The sequence below is a fragment of the Oncorhynchus tshawytscha genome, unplaced genomic scaffold, assembly GCF_018296145.1.
Source record: "Oncorhynchus tshawytscha isolate Ot180627B unplaced genomic scaffold, Otsh_v2.0 Un_contig_2082_pilon_pilon, whole genome shotgun sequence".
NCBI classification, from domain to species: Eukaryota; Metazoa; Chordata; class Actinopteri; order Salmoniformes; family Salmonidae; genus Oncorhynchus; species Oncorhynchus tshawytscha.
In genome coordinates this window covers 46,107-65,963 of record NW_024609663.1, presented here as the reverse complement: position 1 = coordinate 65,963, position 19,857 = coordinate 46,107, and the positions used below count along the sequence as shown (strand labels likewise).

The following is a 19,857-nucleotide window of genomic DNA, read 5'->3' as shown; positions in this document are numbered from 1 at the left end:
GACTGTATGCACATCGTACATAGTAACTCTAAAGTAGCTCCTAGTATGTTACCTGTTGGTGTAATGGATGTGAAAAGGCTAGCTAGTTAACGGTGGTACGCGCTAATAGCGTTTCAATCGCTGACGTCACTTGCTGAGACCTTGAAGTAGTGGTTCCCCTTGCTCTGCAAGGGCTGCAGCTTTTGTGGAGAGATGGGTAACGATGCTTCGTGGGTGTCAGTTGTTGATGTGTGTAGAGGGTCCCTGGTTCAAGCCCGGGTATGGGCGAGGGGACGGACTAAAGTTGTACTGTTACATTGGCACAGAAATGTATTCACGTTACCAAAAATGTTATAGAAAGTTCAAAACACTGCACATCCAGTAAACCATATATTCAATACATTAGCTACACATTAAACCCAAATATGATATATATATATATATTGAATCAAACACTCAGGAGGAAAAATGGCCCAGTGTAACTAGGGTATCAATGCCCAAGAAGTTTAAATTGTCCTATGATAGGGTTCTACCTGCAGGAACATTCAGGTGAATTTACATGTCATTTAGCAGACACTTTTGAAGCAAACTAGCAAGCAGGTCTACCCTACACCGGAGTCTTCTACCAACATGCCCTGTAGACAAACACTTCACTTAGACACAACCTGATCGCCCAGAGGGGGAGAGACTGACAGAGCAGTGGACCGAGGCAGACTGATGGAGCACACCACCCGATGTCACAGGAAGGCCATTCTTTATCCCTTTACACGTGTGTGTGTGTATAAGGTAGTAGTTTTGGAATTGTTAGCTAGATTACTCGTTGGTTATTACTGCATTGTCGGAACTAGAAGCACAAGCGTTTTGCTACCCTCGCATTAACATCTGCTAACCATGTGTATGTGACAAATAAAATTTGATTTGAGCAGGAGACAGACAGAACATCTCCACTGTCTGTGTTTCTCATGGTAGATGTAGATAAGGCTCAGTAGTGGAAAGTCAATGACTAGTACACCATGAAAAACTCCACTAGCTCCACAGCTAGTGAGGTGCAGGGTGAGTCTCTCAGCATCGGTCTCTGAGAATTCACAGTGTTCTGGAATTCTTTATTAACATGTTCTCTCAAACACTGACTGAGTAAATGTAGAATGTTGGGCAGAGTCCAGCCTCCTCTCACTAGCTGGTCCTTACACCTGCCAGAAGAGTTCTTCTTACACATTGGAAGCAGGAATGGAATTGTCGCTTTCACAACTAGGCAGCTTCCATCTTTGGGCAAGGGCTCTGACTAGGACCTAGTTTGAGGTCCATTCCTGCAGGGGGGAAGCAGATAGCGCTAAAAACTGATTATCCATGTTCTTAGATACCCCAATATTTACAGAAACATCAATGACATTCTCCTATTGATGTGCAATAATTCCAGATTATTAACTTCTGAATGAAATTGTCTCCCATAATTGTGCATGTTCCTACAACATACATTGTTTCGGGGTGTATGTTGTGTATGCATCTTAGTTTGTCTCCTCTAAATAAACTAATATATGCAGTGCATTCAGACCCCTTGGCTTTTTCCATATTTTGTTGCACTCTTATTCTAAAATGGATGAAATAAACCAAAGTGAAAATTGGTTTAGAATTTTTTGCAAACAAAAATAAAAACAGAAATACAAGTATTCACACCCTTTGCTATGAGACTCAATTTAGCTCAGGTGCATCCTGTTTCCATAGAAACATCAAGGATGATCAATAACTTGGGAGTCCAACTGTGGTAAATTCAATTGATTCAACATGATTTGGAAAGGCACACACCGATCTATATAAAAAAAGGTCTCAGTTGACAGTGCATGTCAGGGGGGGAAAAAAAAGAAGTTTAAAAATCAAGCCATGAGGTCAAAGGAATTCTCTGTAGAGCTCCGAGACAGGATTGTGCCAAGGCACAGATCTGGGGAAGGGTGTCAACATTTTTTCAGCAGAATTGAAGGTCCCCAAGAACACAGTGGCCTCCATCATTATTAAATGGAAGAAGTTTGGAACCAAGACTTCTAGAGCTGGCTGCACAGCCAAACTGAGGAATTGGAGGAGAAGGGCCTTGGTCAGGGAGGTGAACAAGACCAATGGTCACTCTGACAGAGCTCCAGAGTACCTCTGAAGATGCGTGAACCTTCCAGAAGTACAACTATCTCTGTATCACTCCACCAATCAGACCTTTAGGGCAGAGTTGACAGACGGAAGCCATTCCTCAGTAAAAATGCATGACGGCAAACTCCAAGCGGGCTAAAAGACACCTAAAGGACTCAGACCATGAGAAAAAAGATTATCTGATGAAACCAAGATTAAACCCTTTAGCCTGAATACCAAGCATTATGTCTGGAGGAATCATGGTACCATCCCTACAATGAAGTATGGTGGTGAAAGCATCATGCTATGAGGATGTTTCTCAGCGGCAGGGACTGAGAGACTAGTCAGGAGAGGGAAAGACAAATGGTGCAAAGTACAGAGAGATGCTTGATGAAATCCTGCTCCAGAGCGCCCAGGACCTCAGACTGGGGTAAAGGTTCCCCTTCCAACAGCACAACGACCCAAAGTTTTTCATTTGTATTTATTTAATTAGCACACAGCCAAGACAACACAGGTGTGGCTTCGGGACAAGTCTCTGAATGTCCTTGAGTGGCCCAGCCAGAGACCGGATTTGAACCCCATCTAACATCTCTGGAAAGACCTGAAAATAGCTGTGCAGCGACACTCCCCATTCAACTTGACAGAGCTTGAGAGAAGAAACTCCCCAAATATATGTGCGCCAAGCTTGTAGCGTCATACCCAAGAAGACCAACGCTGTCCAACGCTGGTCCGACCAAGCTGACTCCACACTCCAAGACTGCTTCCATCACGTGGAAGCATTTAAACGTGTTAACCCTCGCAAGGCTGCAGGCCCAGACGGCATCCCCAGCCGCGCCTCAGAGCATGCAATCCCTATACCAGTCTGCTGTTCCCACATGCTTCAAGAGGGCCACCATTGTTCCTGTTCCCAAGAAAGCTAAGGTAAATGAGCTAAACGATTTATTTAACTCACATCCGTCATCATGAAGTGCTTTGAGAGACTAGTCAAGGACCATATCACCTCCAACCTGACACCCTTTGACCCACTCCAATTTGCTTACCGCCCAAATAAGACAGAATGCTGTTCATCGACTACAGCTCGGCATTCAACACCATAGTACCCTCCAAGCTCGTCAGGTGAGGCTTCTCTCCTCCCCGCTAAACACTGGGGCTCTGAATCCCTGTTCAGGTCCATCAATCAAAGTTTGCGGACGACACAACAGTGGTAGGCTTGATTACCAACAACGTCCCTGACACTCTCAACAAAACTAAGGAGATGATTGTGGACTTCAGGAAACAGCAGAGGGAACACCCCCCATCCACATCGATGGAACAGTAGTGGAGAGGGTAACAAGTTTTAAGTTCCTCGGCATACACATCACAGACAAACTGAATTGGTCCACTATCGTGAGGAAGGCGCAGCAGCGCCTCTTCAACCTCAGGAGGCTGAAGAAATTCTTGTCACCAAAAGCACTCACAAACTGATGCACAATCGAGAGCTGTGTATCACCGCCTGGTATGGCAACTGCAATTCTCCAGAGGGTAGTGAGGTCTCACAACGCATCACCGGGGGCAAACTACCTGAGTCAGGAAGGCCAAGAATCAAAGATTATCTCAAGGCCATCAGACTGTTAAACAGCCAGACTCACTGGCCACTTTAATCATGGGAATTGATGGGAAATTATGTAAATATATCATAGCCACTTTAAACAATGCTACCTTATATAATGTTACTTACCCTACATTGTTCATCTCATATGCATACGTTGATACTGTACTCTATATCATCGACTGCATCCTTATGTAATACATGTATCACTAGCCACTTTAACTATGCATATATGTATATACTGTACTTGATCTACTGTATCTTGCCTAATCACTCATTCATATATCCTTATGACTGTGTATAAGACAGTAGTTTTTTTTTTTTGGAATTGTTAGTTAGATTACTGTAATCTCTGAGGCTGTAATCTCTGCCAAAGGTCCATCAACAAAGTACTGAGTAAAGGGTCTGAATTCTTATGTAAATGTGATATTTCAGTTTATTTTGTATCCATAAATAATCAAACAAACACAGTAAACACTGAGTCAGGTTGCAGAATGAAGATTATTAAAAGGGGAGACTCAGGTATGGGTGTGCGCACGCATGCACCCATATGTAACTGGCACTGTACTGTAGCAGACTAACATTGGATGTAATGCATGTTATGTCTACCAGAGATTTAATTTAACACATTTAGAAAATTATGGAGATGACGATTGATATTAAAACACACAGCCACCAACATCGGAATAATCCCAAATGCACCTCAAATCACAATTTCATAAATTAAAGATGCAGTCCGGGATCTTAAGCACAACAAACTCGTAACATTTTGCAGGGATTTGATTGTATGATATCACACATTTGGTCAAAAATAAAATCATAACTTAGTACACACAAAAAAAAAATGGGACCACTTTTGGCTCATGAGCACCACTTTCAAAACTGTCTGAAATTATAAACGTTTGAGAGTGCATCTTTAGAATGAATACTTCACAAACAATATTTCTCCATAGTTATAATGGCAAATGCTTAATATATTTCAACATGTCAGAAGTCTAGCCTAATAAACATTTAACATAAAAACATGTGAAAACACCCGTCATAATTGAAATTCCTGAGAATGCGTACCTATTAGATATCCATGTTGACGTGACCTGTGCCCGCACTCCGCAAATCAGAGTTCACCAGTTCTCCGCCTCTGCTGAGTGGCTTCGACATGAAGGATCACTCCGCGATAAAGGCACTTACACACTGAAGACGAAAATTGAACCGCAGAAGAAAAAAAAGAAAAAAAGTGTCTACCAGCAGTCACGGTTTTTGTCAGCTGGAATGTTGTCATTAAAAAAAACTTAGTGGGAGAAGATGTACTCTGCTCATAGGTCAACCATGCGCTTCGGCCTCTCAAGACTTCAACTCATTTCATCTTGTGGCAGCTCAAACTCTAAGCCAGCGGCGCCGCTCACAGGAGCGGGCACCACAAATCGCACCACTTGCGTTTTGCCGCCCGCCACCATACTCCTATTGAAGTCTATTGAGACCCTCGCTTACCACGCACCCTGCGTAGCTCAGTTGAACATGAATTGGCAACTCCACTGCGTTAGCATGGTTGGACCTCAGAGTAAAGAAACGTCAGCATTGCGGTTCGACTTTGACATGTGTGGGTGAATAACTAGATGGATAACTGATAACTAGATGGACGAGTAATGTCGTCCTTTGAAAGTAGTGATTGGTCATTGCCCATGTCAGCTGCCTGTATACTCTCCTGCAAACATTTTAAATATGTCGCCAAATTAGGGGATATTTCATGAGTGTTTCCCGTGACGAGGCTCTCTAGTGTGCAGCATAGTCCCAGCCTAGCTGATGCAGGTGTTTATTATTTTAATCAAAGTCAATGGAAAAGTATAAATAAAATCCTTCCATGTAGTAGCATAGTAAAATGTACAGTATCAAGTATGTGCAAAAACTCCCAAAGTTACCAAATAAGGTTCAGAAATGACCTAACTATTCCCCATGGCATCAAAAACACCACCACCCACACATGTACATTTCTAAATAATTTACTTGTAGATACTACTGGTCACTAAAACCGGCTAGAAGGACCACGTAAAAACAGTTGGCTGGTATGCTCTGAGCAGTCGGCTGCGAACGCCCCCTCGCCAGTCTGAGCGGTCGGCTGCGAACGCCCCCTCGCCAGTCTGAGCGGTCGGCTGCGAACGCCCCCTCGCCAGTCTGAGCGGTCGGCTGCGAACGCCCCCTCGCCAGTCTGAGCGGTCGGCTGCGAACGCCCCCTCGCCAGTCTGAGCGGTCGGCTGCGAACGCCCCCTCGCCAGTCTGAGCGGTCGGCTGCGAACGCCCCCTCACCAGTCTGAGCGGTCGGCTGCGAACGCCCCCTCACCAGTCTGAGCGGTCGGCTGCGAACGCCCCCTCACCAGTCTGAGCGGGGTCGGCTGCGAACGCCCCCTCACCAGTCTGAGCGGTCGGCTGCGAACGCCCCCTCACCAGTCTGAGCGGTCGGCTGCGAACGCCCCCTCACCAGTCTGAGCGGTCGGCTGCGAACGCCCTCACCAGTCTGAGCGGTCGGCTGCGAACGCCCTCATCCGCTATATACTTATAACTGGTTTGGTTCTGTACTCTAAAGTGCTGTCCAGTTACATGTTCATGATGTTGAGGCCCATCACTGTACTCTTGATAGTCACCACCAGACACACAAGTTTCCTTTCAAGATGTTAGTGATTTTTGGTCATCCCAATGACTTGAAATCTTATTGTTGTATATGTATATTGCATAGTTATAACCATCTAATACTGTTTACATATTACATGTTTTATAGCAATAAAACATGTAATTAATATGTAAACAGTATTAAACGGTTATAACTATGCAAGATACATATGTATATGAATAAATGGCATTACACTTATAGCCCTTTATAGACATGTTATAAACAACGCATCAATATAAACAAGCGTAAACATTCACCTCCTGGAGAGAGAAACCAATTACCTGGATTGACAAAAGGGTCCAGATTTATGGCACCCTCTCTCTCCAGCCTTGTGAGACTCTACCAGGCTGAGACCTGGTAGACCTGCCCCGACACCACAGGGTCCTAAATTCCTCTGCATGAGCCAGCGCCAAGAACGGTCTGGGAGGACTCTAGAAGCTCACCCATGTCAGAGCAATAAAACACTGTCATTAAGACCTCTATAAAAAAACACTTGTTCACCTTTATTTAACTAGGCAAGCCAGTTAAGAACACATTCTGATTTTCAATGACGGCCTAGGAACAGTGGGTTAACTGCCTTGTCCGGGGGCAGAAAGACACATTTTTACCTTGTCTGCTCGGGATTTGATCTTGCATCCTTCCAGTTACTAGTCCAACGCTCTAACCACTAGGCTACCTGCCGCCCCACATGTCTGCTGCCCCACATGTGCATGCAAAATACCAACGCAATAACACTTCTGGCAGTACAGAATAAATACACCATACAATAAACAGGCAAAGCAGAATTGTCAACTGAAATGAAAGAATAGTAACATCCACACAGTAGAACACACGTCTGAAAGCTAGCAAAGTAACAGTAATTAGTGGTAATGACCCAGCATTTAAAACCCCCAATACATCCCCCTGCAACTTCCATTGATGCATGCACAACATCCAGACAGTCGTGTTACTGTTGACAATTAAACTAAACAATCCCTGAAAAACATCCTACTAGAATTACCAGCAGATAATTATAGTCGGATCCTGAGGACAGGCCAGCAGAGTAGATAATTATATCCTGTAAGAAAATAACTCCAATCAACCTAGCAGAGACAAAATGGTAGCTCCCCCATCCAAGCAGATTTGTTCAACAGGTCAATTTGGCCAAAAGAGGCACATGGTTAAAACATCCAACTGCTTGGTTGAATTTGTTCGACACAATGCAACTAGTCCGGGTAGCCATTTGATTACCTGGTCAGGAGTCTTATGGCTTGGGGGTAAAAACTGTTGAGAAGCCTTTTTGTCCTAGACTTGGCACTCCGATACAGCTTGCCATGCGGAAGCAGAGAGAACAATCTGATGGGTGGCTGGGGTCTTTGACAATTTTTAGGGCCTTCCTCTGACACCACCTGGTGTAGAGGTCCTGGATAGCAGGCAGCTTAGCCCCAGTGATGTACTGGGCCGTACATACTACCCTCTGTAGTGCATTGCGGTCAGTGGCCGAGCAATTGCCGTACCAGGCAGTGATACAACCAGTCAGGATGCTCTCGATGTTGCAGCTGTAGAACCTTTTGAGGATCTCAGGACCCATGCCAAATCTTTTTAGTTTCCTGTTTAAATTAAGTTTTTTTGCTCATCCATTTAAACACACATCCATTTACTTTTACTGAAAAAAGTAGGAGGATTATATAACATGTTACAATGTCTGAATACAAAGTTAAAAGGCGATGACCCTCCCAGTAATTTACCCACTACTGCTAGCCCGGAGCGGTGGAGTGATCCACTAAAGTGATCCACGGTGTCAGCGGTAGGTAGCCTCGTGGTTAGACTAGTAACCGAGCGTTGGACTAGTAACCAGCAGGTAGCCTCATGGTTAGAGCATTGGACTAGTAACCAGCAGGTAGCCTCGTGGTTAGAGCGTTGGACTAGTAACCGATAGGCTGCCAGATCAAATCCCGAGCTGACAAGGTAAAAATCTGTCCTTCTGCCCCTGAACAAGGCAGTTAACCCACTGTTCCTAGGCTGTCATTGAAAATAAGAAATTGTACTTAACTGACTTGCCTTGTTAAATAAAAGGTAAAAAATAATGGCTGTGAGTTTGAATCCCATTTGGGGCAATATTATTTTTAAGGAGCAAACCCTTCACTGCTGGTCCTCGAGGGAAATAGAGCAAATGTGACAAAGTAGCCAATGATCAAAATGCATATAAAAACCTTATACAATTCAGTGTACACATTATGTCATTTCACCTACATTCCTTGTAGTGACTAATATTTGTACGATTTTTTTGGCCTATCCTATAGCCTTTCAGTCGGAGTGACTCCAAGCTCCTTTATTGCGCGTTTCCTCCTCTTCGATTCACAAAAGAACTAGAATTAGTGTAGGCATAATAAATTAGGCTAAACTAAAGTCCCATATGCAATAGGTTATAGCTAGGAGGACACTATCTGATGTGAATACGTGTAACATTCAACCTATAGTAGGCTAGGCTTGCCTATATCAACACCATTTTGGACATAATTTTGCTTTAAATAGCTATTTAAACCGACAATAGGCTATCGTGTTGATATAAGCTAGCCCAGCAAATATCACATCCACGACAATGAAGATGGCTCTATTGTCGATCTGAACAAGCCAGTCAGTCAATAGCATGTGTTAGAGAATAGGAGAGCAGTCAGTCGCTTACTGAATGGGTTTCATAAGTAGTGAAGCCATGAGGAGGCTAGGCTTCACCTCAGCGGATTTCTGGTGTAGCTTCACTTTACTGGACACTTGGTGAACCTAGCCAGACCAGTCAATTTACACTGTTAAACAAGGTAGGATAGATCGGCTAGATAAGGATTATAAAAACATTGTAGCCCTAACGTACATGTAGGCTAGTGTACACATCCATGCAGCCTCATATGCTGAGATATTATTAGTCCCTAGTAGCAGTGTAGGTGAAGGCTGACGTCGTAGGCCTAGCACTTTATGGAATCCATTCTTAGGCTTCATTTTTAAGGTGATGGCTGTAGTTTCCTTAACAATACCACAAAGAATGTAAATTCACATGTTGAAACAGAAAAATAACACGGGAGATTCATACTTACATCACAGGTGGTGAATATTGTCAGGAACTAGGCATCTTACACTGAGGTAATCGTCCAGACAGATTTTTGCATGTGATGCAGTTAATTTGAGTATCAGAACGTGCCGGTGGACTTCTGTTAAGGATGCATTAGTGAAACAAAAAGCATTGGGTCATGCCAATTTTAAACTGGCCGAGACGGAATTTGTTACTGGATACAATTATCTGCTGGCCGTCCTCAGCATCGTGGCTAATTTCACCAGGTTGGCCTATGAGAAAAGCTAGCAGCTAGCCTTTTTAGACCAATAGTTAAACCATGGTCTAAGCCAAAGTTCATAAGTTTGGCCCCAAATTGTTCAAGTTCAAAACCAAAAACGGTAGTGCAGATAAAAGGAGAAGGTATTTGAGTATGTAAACGCTGTGCAATGTAGACAATAGGCTAACACCTATTTGATGAATCCGCTTTAATAAAAAGCTCTTTATAGTGTCTATACAGCTGTAAGGGACATTACCTTTATGAATTATAAACTAAGTCCCTTAAATAGCCGTAGTCTGTGTATTTCTGAGAGCCTCATGGTGACGTTGTACTCGTAGTCTCCATCGTGTAGTCCAGTTTGGAGATTTTTATCGACTAAGGTTTCCCAGTAGTGGTGCCAGTTCCCATCTTTGTCTTTCCCAAATCCATACACATTCACCTGCAATGGAAATACATGTTTAGAGTTTCATAATGTTAACCAAAAGGTTCTATTTATGGCAATGGGATATATTGTGTATGCAGCCTACATGATTTGGGCCAGTAATATGTGACGATACCACAGATTGTCAAAACTATGCCAATCCATTAGGTGTCAGGGTTGGTTTCCTGCACTGCAATCATGTGTAGTACACAGTGTGCATCACAATACAGTGTGTAATGTGTGTAGTGGGGCGGCAGGTAGCCTAGTGCATTGGGCCAGTAACCGGAGCATTGGGCCAGTAACCAGAGCATTGGGCCAGTAACCGGAGCATTGGGCCAGTAACCGGAAGGTTGCTGGATCGAATCCCTGAGCTGACAAGGTAAAAATCTGTCATTCTGCCCCTGAACAAGGCAGTTAACCCACTGTTCCCCGGGCGCCGAAGACGTGGATGACGATTAAGGCAGCCCCCCCACACCTCTCTCTCCGATTCAGAGGGGTTGGGATAAAAGCGAAAGACACATTTCAGTTGGACAACTGACTGGGTATTCCCCTTTCCCTAGTATACAGTGTGTCTTGCTGAGGAAGTACATGCCCATCCACATTACTAGCAGAACATGTTGATATTTAGTATTTATAAGGATCCACATTAGTTCCTGTCAGGGCATGAGCTACTCTTCCTGGGGTCCAAACAATCATGTCGCAAAAGCCTACATCATAAATAAAATATAATTCAACACAAAACACTAATATTACAAATGTACAATATAAAATCCACTACTGTGCGTTTGCGTGAGTCTCTTCCGCGTAGTGCCATGAGGTGTTGTTGTGTCTGTAGATCTCTATAGGTCTTACCTTGTCACAGATGTGTAGGGATAATATCAAAGCCATGAATCCAGTAGAGGGGTATTTGCCCTGATAGTCAAGCCAGGTTTCATGTACATATTTCATAAACACAGGATTCAGAACCAATACCTGCATGGAATATACTGCACATTACATGTCTATCAACCTGATTTAAATAGAAAAAGAGGAATTTCTATTGTGATGCATCAAATTTGAGAAGTCACTTTGTTAGATTGATAGTCCCTGGGGCGGCAGGGTAGCCTAGTGGTTAGAGCGTTGGACTAGTAACCGAAAGGTTGCAAGTTCGAATCCCAGAGCCGACAAGGTACAAATCTGTCATTCTGCCCCTGAACAGGCAGTTAACTCACTGTTCCTAGGCCGTCATTGAAAATAAGAATTTGTTCTTAACTGACTTGCCTAGTAAAATAAAAGGTAAAAAAAAAAAAATTGTGTCAGAGATGGGATGCCATGATGCAGTTAGTACACTCCCATTCCGATGCAGTCTCAAGCTCTGACTCATAAGACACATTCACCCCTAGGCAAATAATAATGCCAATGTAGCTTAGTTGGTAGAGCATGGCGGTTGCAACACTGGGGTTGTGTGTTCAATTCCCATAGTGGATCAGTATGAAAATGTATGCACTCACTAAGTTGCTCTGGAAAAGAGTGTCTGCTAAATTACAAAATAAATACATACATTTGACATCACCGCCTCCTTTGTTATGAGACCACCTAACCATATATTTAGTTGTTTGTTTTAGAATGGATCTAAACATGGCTCTGACCATTACACACATCCTCAACTACAAGCAGACCTACTGTCTAAGAGACAATATAAAATATCATGCATTAGATATTGACTGTGTAGATGAATAATAACCACAATAAATTAAGGTGACTCACCAAATCTTTGTTGGCCTTTATCTTCTGTCTAAGTGGTAAATATGACCTGTTGAATAAAAGAAGACTTCATTTCATCTAGGAGGTGCTAGCTATCTTACCTTGGGAAAATGCATGTTGTAGGAGGGTTTCCCCAACTCCAGTAGCCCTGGACAAACACACCTGATTCAACTTGTCAACTAATCATCAAGCCCTCAATGAGTTGAATCTGGTGTTCTTGTCCAGGGACTGTAGGACCGGTGTTGATGAACACTAAAATCAGAAGAGTCCATGATAAGTTGTTACTCACAAAGTGATGTGAGACCCAGTGGTCATGGCGCCTGGTAGCCACTGAAGGTCCAGAGTCTTGAAAGGGATCAACAGGAACCTAGTGGCTTTGTCCAGATCTATTGCACTCTCTGGGTACATGACGCGATACGTGGTCCGTTTCCCAACATCCTCCTCATAGCCAGAGGTAGGAGCCTTGTTCATTCTAGATAGCACAGTAAATAGCAGGAATCCATACAATGACTGCAATATTTCAAAGCTCTTCGTTCAACACAGCGACGGCACGGGTAGCGCCATTCAAAACACAGCGACGGCACGGGTAGCGCCATTCAAAACACAGCGACGGCACGGGTAGCGCCATTCAAAACACAGCGACGGCACGGGTAGCGCCATTCAAAACACAGCGACGGCACGGGTTCAGCGCCATTCAAAACACAGCGACGGCACGGGTAGCGCCATTCAAAACACAGCGATTCAAAACACAGCGACGGCACGGGTAGCGCCATTCAAAACACAGCGACGGCACGGGTAGCGCCATTCAAAACACAGCGACGGCACGGGTAGCGCCATTCAAAACACAGCGACGGCACGGGTAGCGCCATTCAAAACACAGCGACGGCACGGGTAGCGCCATTCAAAACACACAGCGACGGCACGGGTAGCGCCATTCAAAACACAGCGACGGCACGGGTAGCGCCATTCAAAACACAGCGACGGCACGGGTAGCGCCATTCAAAACACAGCGACGGCACGGGTAGCGCCATTCAAAACACAGCGACGGCACGGGTAGCGCCATTCAAAACACAGCGACGGCACGGGTAGCGCCATTCAAAACACAGCGACGGCACGGGTAGCGCCATTCAAAACACAGCGACGGCACGGGTAGCGCCATTCAAAACACAGCGACGGCACGGGTAGCGCCATTCAAAACACAGCGACGGCACGGGTAGCGCCATTCAAAACACAGCGACGGCACGGGTAGCGCCATTCAAAACACAGCGACGCCATTTCAACACAGCGACGGCACGGGTAGCGCCATTCAAAACACAGCGATTCAAAACACAGCGCACGGGTAGCGCCATTCAAAACACAGCGACGGCACGGGTAGCGCCATTCAAAACACAGCGACGGCACGGGTAGCGCCATTCAAAACACAGCGACGGCACGGGTAGCGCCATTCAAAACACAGCGACGGCACGGGTAGCGCCATTCAAAACACAGCGACGGCACGGGTAGCGCCATTCAAAACACAGCGACGGCACGGGTAGCGCCATTCAAAACACAGCGACGGCACGGGTAGCGCCATTCAAAACACAGCGATTTCTTACGGGTAGCGCCATTCAAAACACAGCGACGGCACGGGTAATTCAAACTGGAATGGTGCAGCAAAACTGCACGGGGTAGCGCCATTCAAAACACAGCGACGGCACGGGTAGCGCAATTCAAAACACAGCGACGGCACGGGTAGCGCCATCTTTCTTTAAAGTAGTTGATTTCTTATTTTCAGCTTCTATGAGTTGATTGGCAGTCAGTAAACAAACTGGAATGGTGCCTGCTGCTACCTGGAGTGTGCTGTCTGAAAAGGCATAAAGCCAAGGTCGGTTATTTACTGTCACATGCAGCTATGGAAGGTTTGTTCTTTTCTACTGGAGTGTGACCACCTCCACTACTTCCCACAAATCTAAAAGCGTTGGATTGGTGGAGGCATGGGCTAGGTAGTGGGAGTTCCACCACATCTTACAGTGCCTACAGAAAGTATTCAGACCCCTTGACTATTCCCACATTTTGTTACGTTACAGCCTTGTTCTAAAATTGATTAAATCGTCGCACCCCACCCCCCTCAAATCTACACACAATTCCCCATAATGACAAAGTAAAAGCAGGTTTAAAATTGTTGCAAATTTATATTTTAAAAAAATAACACAATTACAAAGGTATTTGGACTATACACGCAGTACGTTGTTGAAGCACATTTGGCAGAGATTACAGCCTCAGGATGCAGCCAAGCTCAATTTCTGAGTTTCATAGCAAAGGGTCTGAATCCTTATGGACATTTGATATGACTTTGCAAAAAAAATTAAAAACCTGTTTCCACTTTGTCATTATGGGGTATTGTGTGTAGATTGAGGATGATTTATTTAATCAATTTTAAAATAAGGCTGTAACGTAACAAAATGTGGAAAAAGGGAAGAGGTCTGAATACTTTCTGAATGCAGTGTATATAGTCATTTATTTTCAAACCAATGATGGAAAGTGAACACTGAGCTGGTGGGGATAATTGGGACACAACTCTCAATTAAATTGGCTGATCCCTCCTACTGACCTGGATGGCAGATGTGCACAGACAGGGTTCTACCTGCGCCTGAGCACCTGTCTCTTTGCCCTCCCACTTGGCAGTCGTATAATTAGAATTTTTTTGTATACAGTTTGTCTTTGTTGTGCTGAACCCACTGCCGCCGAAGTTGTGACATCGTGCGCCCGGTTGCCCCCCCCCCCCAGTCTGCCCTGTACGGAGCTTGCGTGCCCAAACAGGCTGTGTGACAAGTGCACCCTCGGTCAACACCCTCTGTTGGCCTACCTTATGACGACGTCACTGGAGTCTATGAGGGCTCCATAGTAGGAACCCTTGAGGTTCCCAGAGTTCCCCACCACAGCACAGCTTCCATGGCGCTCACGGCCCGCGTCCATGTGGAGGTCAGCATCAGGGATGACCTGGAACAACTTCTCCACCACCTCGCTGAATTTGGCTGTGCTACTGTCATTCTGGATTTCCTGGTGATAAGATGGTACTTATTTGATTGCACCAGCCAACACATGACACACCAATAAATACAAAATGGACAAGCAGCACAACTCAGATGACAATCATAACGTCAGCCCAAACCAGTCAAATCTGATTATGTATAGTGTGATTTGTATATAATGATTTCATGTTCACCTGCCCAGCGACTGCAGAGGGAACTGAGCTGTTAGAAATGATGCATTGCAGCAGATTTGAGTATTCTGAGACTGATTATGTTTGGATTGTACATGGTCTCTGTCCAGAAAAACAGGTTATTGTTGACTACAATATAAGCGTTGTCAGTGACAACCCATGTATTGCAGCGTGTGAAAGAGCTGGCCTTGCTACATCACTTAAAGAGGCTTAAAAACAGAAGTGTGGATATTTATTTGTATTATAAAAAGGGCAAAACTGACAGCTAAAACTGTGGTTCACCAGCTGCAGTCACACAGGCAACCAAATTCTGACCTTTGTTCCACTGTGTAGTGTGACCAATAACATATCTTTTTCTGAGCTAATCTGATTGGTCAAAAGACTAATTAGTGCAACACAAAAAGTATATATATATATATATATATAAATAAATGTGGGCTGCCTGTCTAAACAGCTACCTTACACCCACAAGGATCTCTAAACAATGACACACCAGTTCATTCAATAATTAGGTCAGAGGGATCACCAGTGTTCAATTAACCAGCCAATCAGGATTCACAACCAATTAACAGGGAAGAGGCACAATTGACATTGTTGCTATAGTATTGGAATGATGAATGGTTCAAATGAAAGGATTTCTGCATCCAACTTGTTTTATTTGGTAGATTATCAATACATTAAAACAATGTCCTTGTAGTGAAGGGCTCACTCATTCACATAGCCTAAACCCAACCAATAAAAGTTCATTCTGAATTAAACTTATAAGCAACAAGAGAAAAAAACATGCAACAGTATTAACAAGATACGTAACTTTAGAAAATAATGAACATGTTTGGACATTTCAATGTATAGTTGTAGTGAGCGTTTGGGACATTCATTGACCAACGTTAATGGGCTAATCCAGTGGTCACCAACCTGTCGATCTCCAAACATTTCTGTAAAATACCCAACGATAAAGCCTTGTGTTCCTATTTTGTATTATTATTATTCGTGTCGGGCTGTTAGGTGCAGCCAATTTAGCTTCCCTGCGCCCCGGGTAGGCAAACTGATACCATGTCATGTGCTTAAGGTACAAACTCTGCCTCCCCGGTGGGCCTGGAGAGGAAATTCAGTGCACTATGCCTATGCTGGTGAATCAGATTGCTCAAATGACCGAGTCTGCAGTAATGTAGCAGGCATAAAAGAAAGCTACGGCAAAATTGATACTGTGATATTTCAAAACCATGATTAGATTGACACAACTAATACAGCAAAGAGCTAGTGTTTTATGCCTGAGTTCATGTTTCAGTTCTTACTCAGCACTGTCAACACTTTGTATTCAACACTTTTATAACCAACGCCACATCAAGCAGTGCAGCAGTAATGATTGAGTATGAAGTGCATCTATAGGCTTGCGTTGTATTTTTAGCAAGTTGGGTCTTTAATATCAATGAATATTTAACGTTCTCTGTTCATGGGAGTAACAACATGAATTTGTACATGAGGCAGAAATAAATGGGGTGCGACTCAAGTTTCGCCATCAGCTGTAACACGGTGTCTCTTTTTGGTCAAGTGTCAGTGGAAGAAAGGGAGAGGGGAGGGATGTTGAGTGACGGACCCTCAGTCTGCTGCGCTCTCCCTCCGCTGAGACGGACTATCAGATGTAGGCACCATCAGCCCAGTAAAATAAAAAGCTAATTATTTAAAATGCATGCTCACTCAGCTGTGCCTCACAAGTAATACAACAATAGATCTATTACCGGTGTGATCATATCGTCCACCTCAAATTTTGAAATAATCTCTTTTTTAAATGTCCCGAACAACAATGCATTCATTGGCAGGTAAATTCAAGCAAATCCAGTATGCGGTGATAATGTATTGGGCCTATAGTTTACTGCACAAACCTCATTGCCACTACTGTTTTTAATTGGTTGTTGTTGCATAGGCTTACATATAAATAATGTTAATAAAAATCAGAGCGGTAGATCTCGGCATGCATTTTGACTCTGATCTTGTCTCAAAAGGTTGGTGACCACTGGGCCAATCTATATTGGAGGCTACTGTGACAGATGATCAGTCTCATGGGCAAAAACTAGTTGAATAAATGTTTCCACATCATAGGTCTATGACCTTGCATCAAACTGGAAAATTGATTGGACTTGCATAAAATCAATGTGAGGGAATTGCGTCTTCTTCACCCAACTTTTAATCTAAATCCAATGACATGGTATAATGTTTTGTTGATTTCACGTTAATTGACAGCTCAACCGAAATGTTAATCAAAACGAAAAAGGTTTAAATGAGGTCTGAGCTCAGTGGGGTTGTTCTTTAGAGATGGGGTAAGTTAATGCAATAGTGTTGAATAAGCAATCATTTACCCGCCACACGCCATTCTGGTGGGATCGTGTTATTTTTCCTATTTGTTGCTAGGGTCAGTGTATAGGCTATAATTTTAATTAATTATAGGCCTATTACTCAATGAGAACGTGTTGGACTTGCGCCGGAAATGCTTTTATTTATCCAATGTTTGTCATAGCTTTTTGTTTTGTAACGACCATGGGTTTATAAGCGCGGATATCGACTCTGCCGCTCGAGCATGCTTTTTGGGGCACAGTCGATAGCGCGCTGGACTTCGGGCTAGAAGGTCGAGGGTTCGAGGCCTGCTCCCTGCCTGTTTCATTACCCTGGTGTCAGAAGTGATCGGACCTTGCATCCACGACAGTGCGTGTGCTTGGCCGGTGAGCGCGTTCCTAGAAGACGTTGAGTCGCAAGCTAGCACGAAGACGCGCTCTTTGAAAGGAGGGAGTAGTGTAACGACCCTGGGTGGATAAGCAAGGATATCGACTCTGCCGCTCGAGCATTCTTTTGGGGCACAGTCGATAGTGCGATGGATTTCGGACTATAAGGTCGAGGCCAGCTCTCTGCCTGTTACATTAGTTAAGACATATTTAAAATATTTAAAAAATATATATATTAATCAAAAAATATATTTAGCCTACCCGCCACCACGTTCTGGTATCATCGGATAGTTTCTTGTTCTCTCTCATCAGAAATGGTTTGATAGATCTGATGAAGCGCTTCTGAAACCATGGGTCGTTGTCCGGCGGTGGAGAGAAGATTCCGTCCAGCGACCGAATGGCATTTCTTATAAAGTCCACAAATGAATTGGAGGATTGCTGTCCAGAATAAAGCACAATGATGGTAGTGATGCATATTAGAACAGTGGTTAGAAGGCATTTTCTAATCCTGAAGCTCCTAATCATTTCGTAGGTGGTATAGAATCCTCACCACCTGTGAAGAGATCAATAATGAATATGTGAAAACACCCCTAATAATGCTGGTTTCAAAACATCAAGGAGAGTTCCGACTTCCAAGCTTTCAAGACGACTGCGAACTTGGAAAGAAAAATCGTTTGATTCTTCTTCTATCAGGTTTAACGGTGGTTGGCATCCAATTTGTTGTATTACCGCCACCTACTAGACTGGAGTACAACTCCCTTATACCTTGCTTGAAAAATACAAATGTACTAAATAAATACCCTACCATCTAACACTACACTCATATATTTCAAAATTATATATTATAAATTATTATAATATTATAAAATAAAATTAACACCACCCTACTCCATTAAATTTATTTATTCCTACCTCATGCTATCATCCTGAAAGGTATGGGACATCACCACTTATCACACCCTGTAAATCTTCTGATGTCAAGCCTTGCACACCCAAATACCTCTTTACAGCTGCCACCACAACCTCAATTTTCTGCGACTTGCTATAAATTATACAAATCTAATCTTACTGAAACTTATATCACTTTTTGGCCTATCCCTTTGTACTGGTATACCTCTACTACTTTAACCACTCACATTGACAACCTGAAAATCTGTGAAAATCTTTTTGGAGAAATGTCCTCTGGTCGGATGAAACAAAAATAGAACTGTTTGGCCATAATGACCATTGTTATGTTTGGAGGAAAAAGGGGGATGCTTGCAAGCTGAAGAACACCATCCCAACTGTGAAGCAGGAGGGACTGGTGCACTTCACACACAAAAATGGCATCATGAGGAAGAGAATTATGTGGATATATTGAAGCAACATCTCAAGACATCAGTCAGGAAGTTAAAGCTTCGTCGCAAATGGGTCTTCCAAATGGACAATGGCCCCAAGCATACTTCCAAAGTTGTGGCAAAATGGCTTAAGGACAACAAAGTCAAGGTATTGGAGTGGCCATCACAAAGCCCTGACCTCAATTCTATAGAAAATTTGTGGGCAGAACTGAAAAAGTGTTTGTGAGCAAGGAGGCCTACAAACCTGACTCAGTTACTCCAGCTCTGTCAGGAGGAATGGGCCCAAATTCACCCAACTTATTGTGGGAAGCTTGTGGAAGGTTACCCGAAACGTTTGACCCAAGTTAAACCATTTAAAGGCAATGCTACCAAATACTAATTGAGTGTATGTAAACTTCTGACCCACTGGGAATGTGATGAAAGAAGTAAAAGCTGAAATAAATCATTCTCTCTACAATTATTCTGACATTTCACATTCTTAAAATAAAGTGGTGATCCTAACTGACCCAAGACAGGGAATTTTTACGAGGATTAAATGTCAGAAATTGTGAAAAACTGAGAAATGGAAAAACGGATGATGACACCTACAGTACCACTATCAGGTAGAGATCTCTATCCATCTCTATGGTGGCCCACCAAATGGATGATGACACCTACAGTACCACTACCAGGTAGAGATCTCAATCCATCTCTATGGTGGCCCACCAAACGGATGATGACACCTACAGTACCACTACCAGGTAGAGATCTCAATCCATCTCTATGGTGGCCCACCAAACGGATGATGACTCTAC

At 43.6% G+C, this 19,857-nt stretch overlaps 1 protein-coding gene across 5 annotated transcripts; it reads right to left on the bottom strand.

Annotated features, from left to right (window-relative positions):
• Positions 1-872: 872 nt before the first annotated feature.
• Positions 873-18,412, bottom strand: LOC112238569 (CMP-N-acetylneuraminate-beta-galactosamide-alpha-2,3-sialyltransferase 1-like). 5 transcript variants are annotated; one of them, XM_042316694.1, is made up of 7 exons: positions 17,988-18,399; positions 14,653-14,846; positions 12,097-12,279; positions 11,811-11,856; positions 10,917-11,036; positions 9,900-10,082; positions 873-1,286 (listed from the first exon to the last, which is right to left on the bottom strand). In XM_042316694.1, exons 1-6 carry the CDS (start codon positions 18,249-18,251, stop codon positions 9,909-9,911), a joined length of 981 nt encoding a protein of 326 aa, XP_042172628.1. In that variant the 5' UTR covers positions 18,252-18,399; the 3' UTR covers positions 873-1,286; positions 9,900-9,908. The 5 variants fall into 5 exon arrangements, with proteins under 5 accessions (XP_042172628.1, XP_042172629.1, XP_042172630.1 ...); XM_042316696.1 differs by lacking the exon at positions 873-1,286 and having other exon boundaries at positions 8,325-10,082; positions 17,988-18,164; positions 18,277-18,412; XM_042316693.1 differs by lacking the exon at positions 873-1,286 and adding an exon at positions 8,326-9,523.
• Between the last annotated feature and the right edge of the window lie 1,445 nt (positions 18,413-19,857).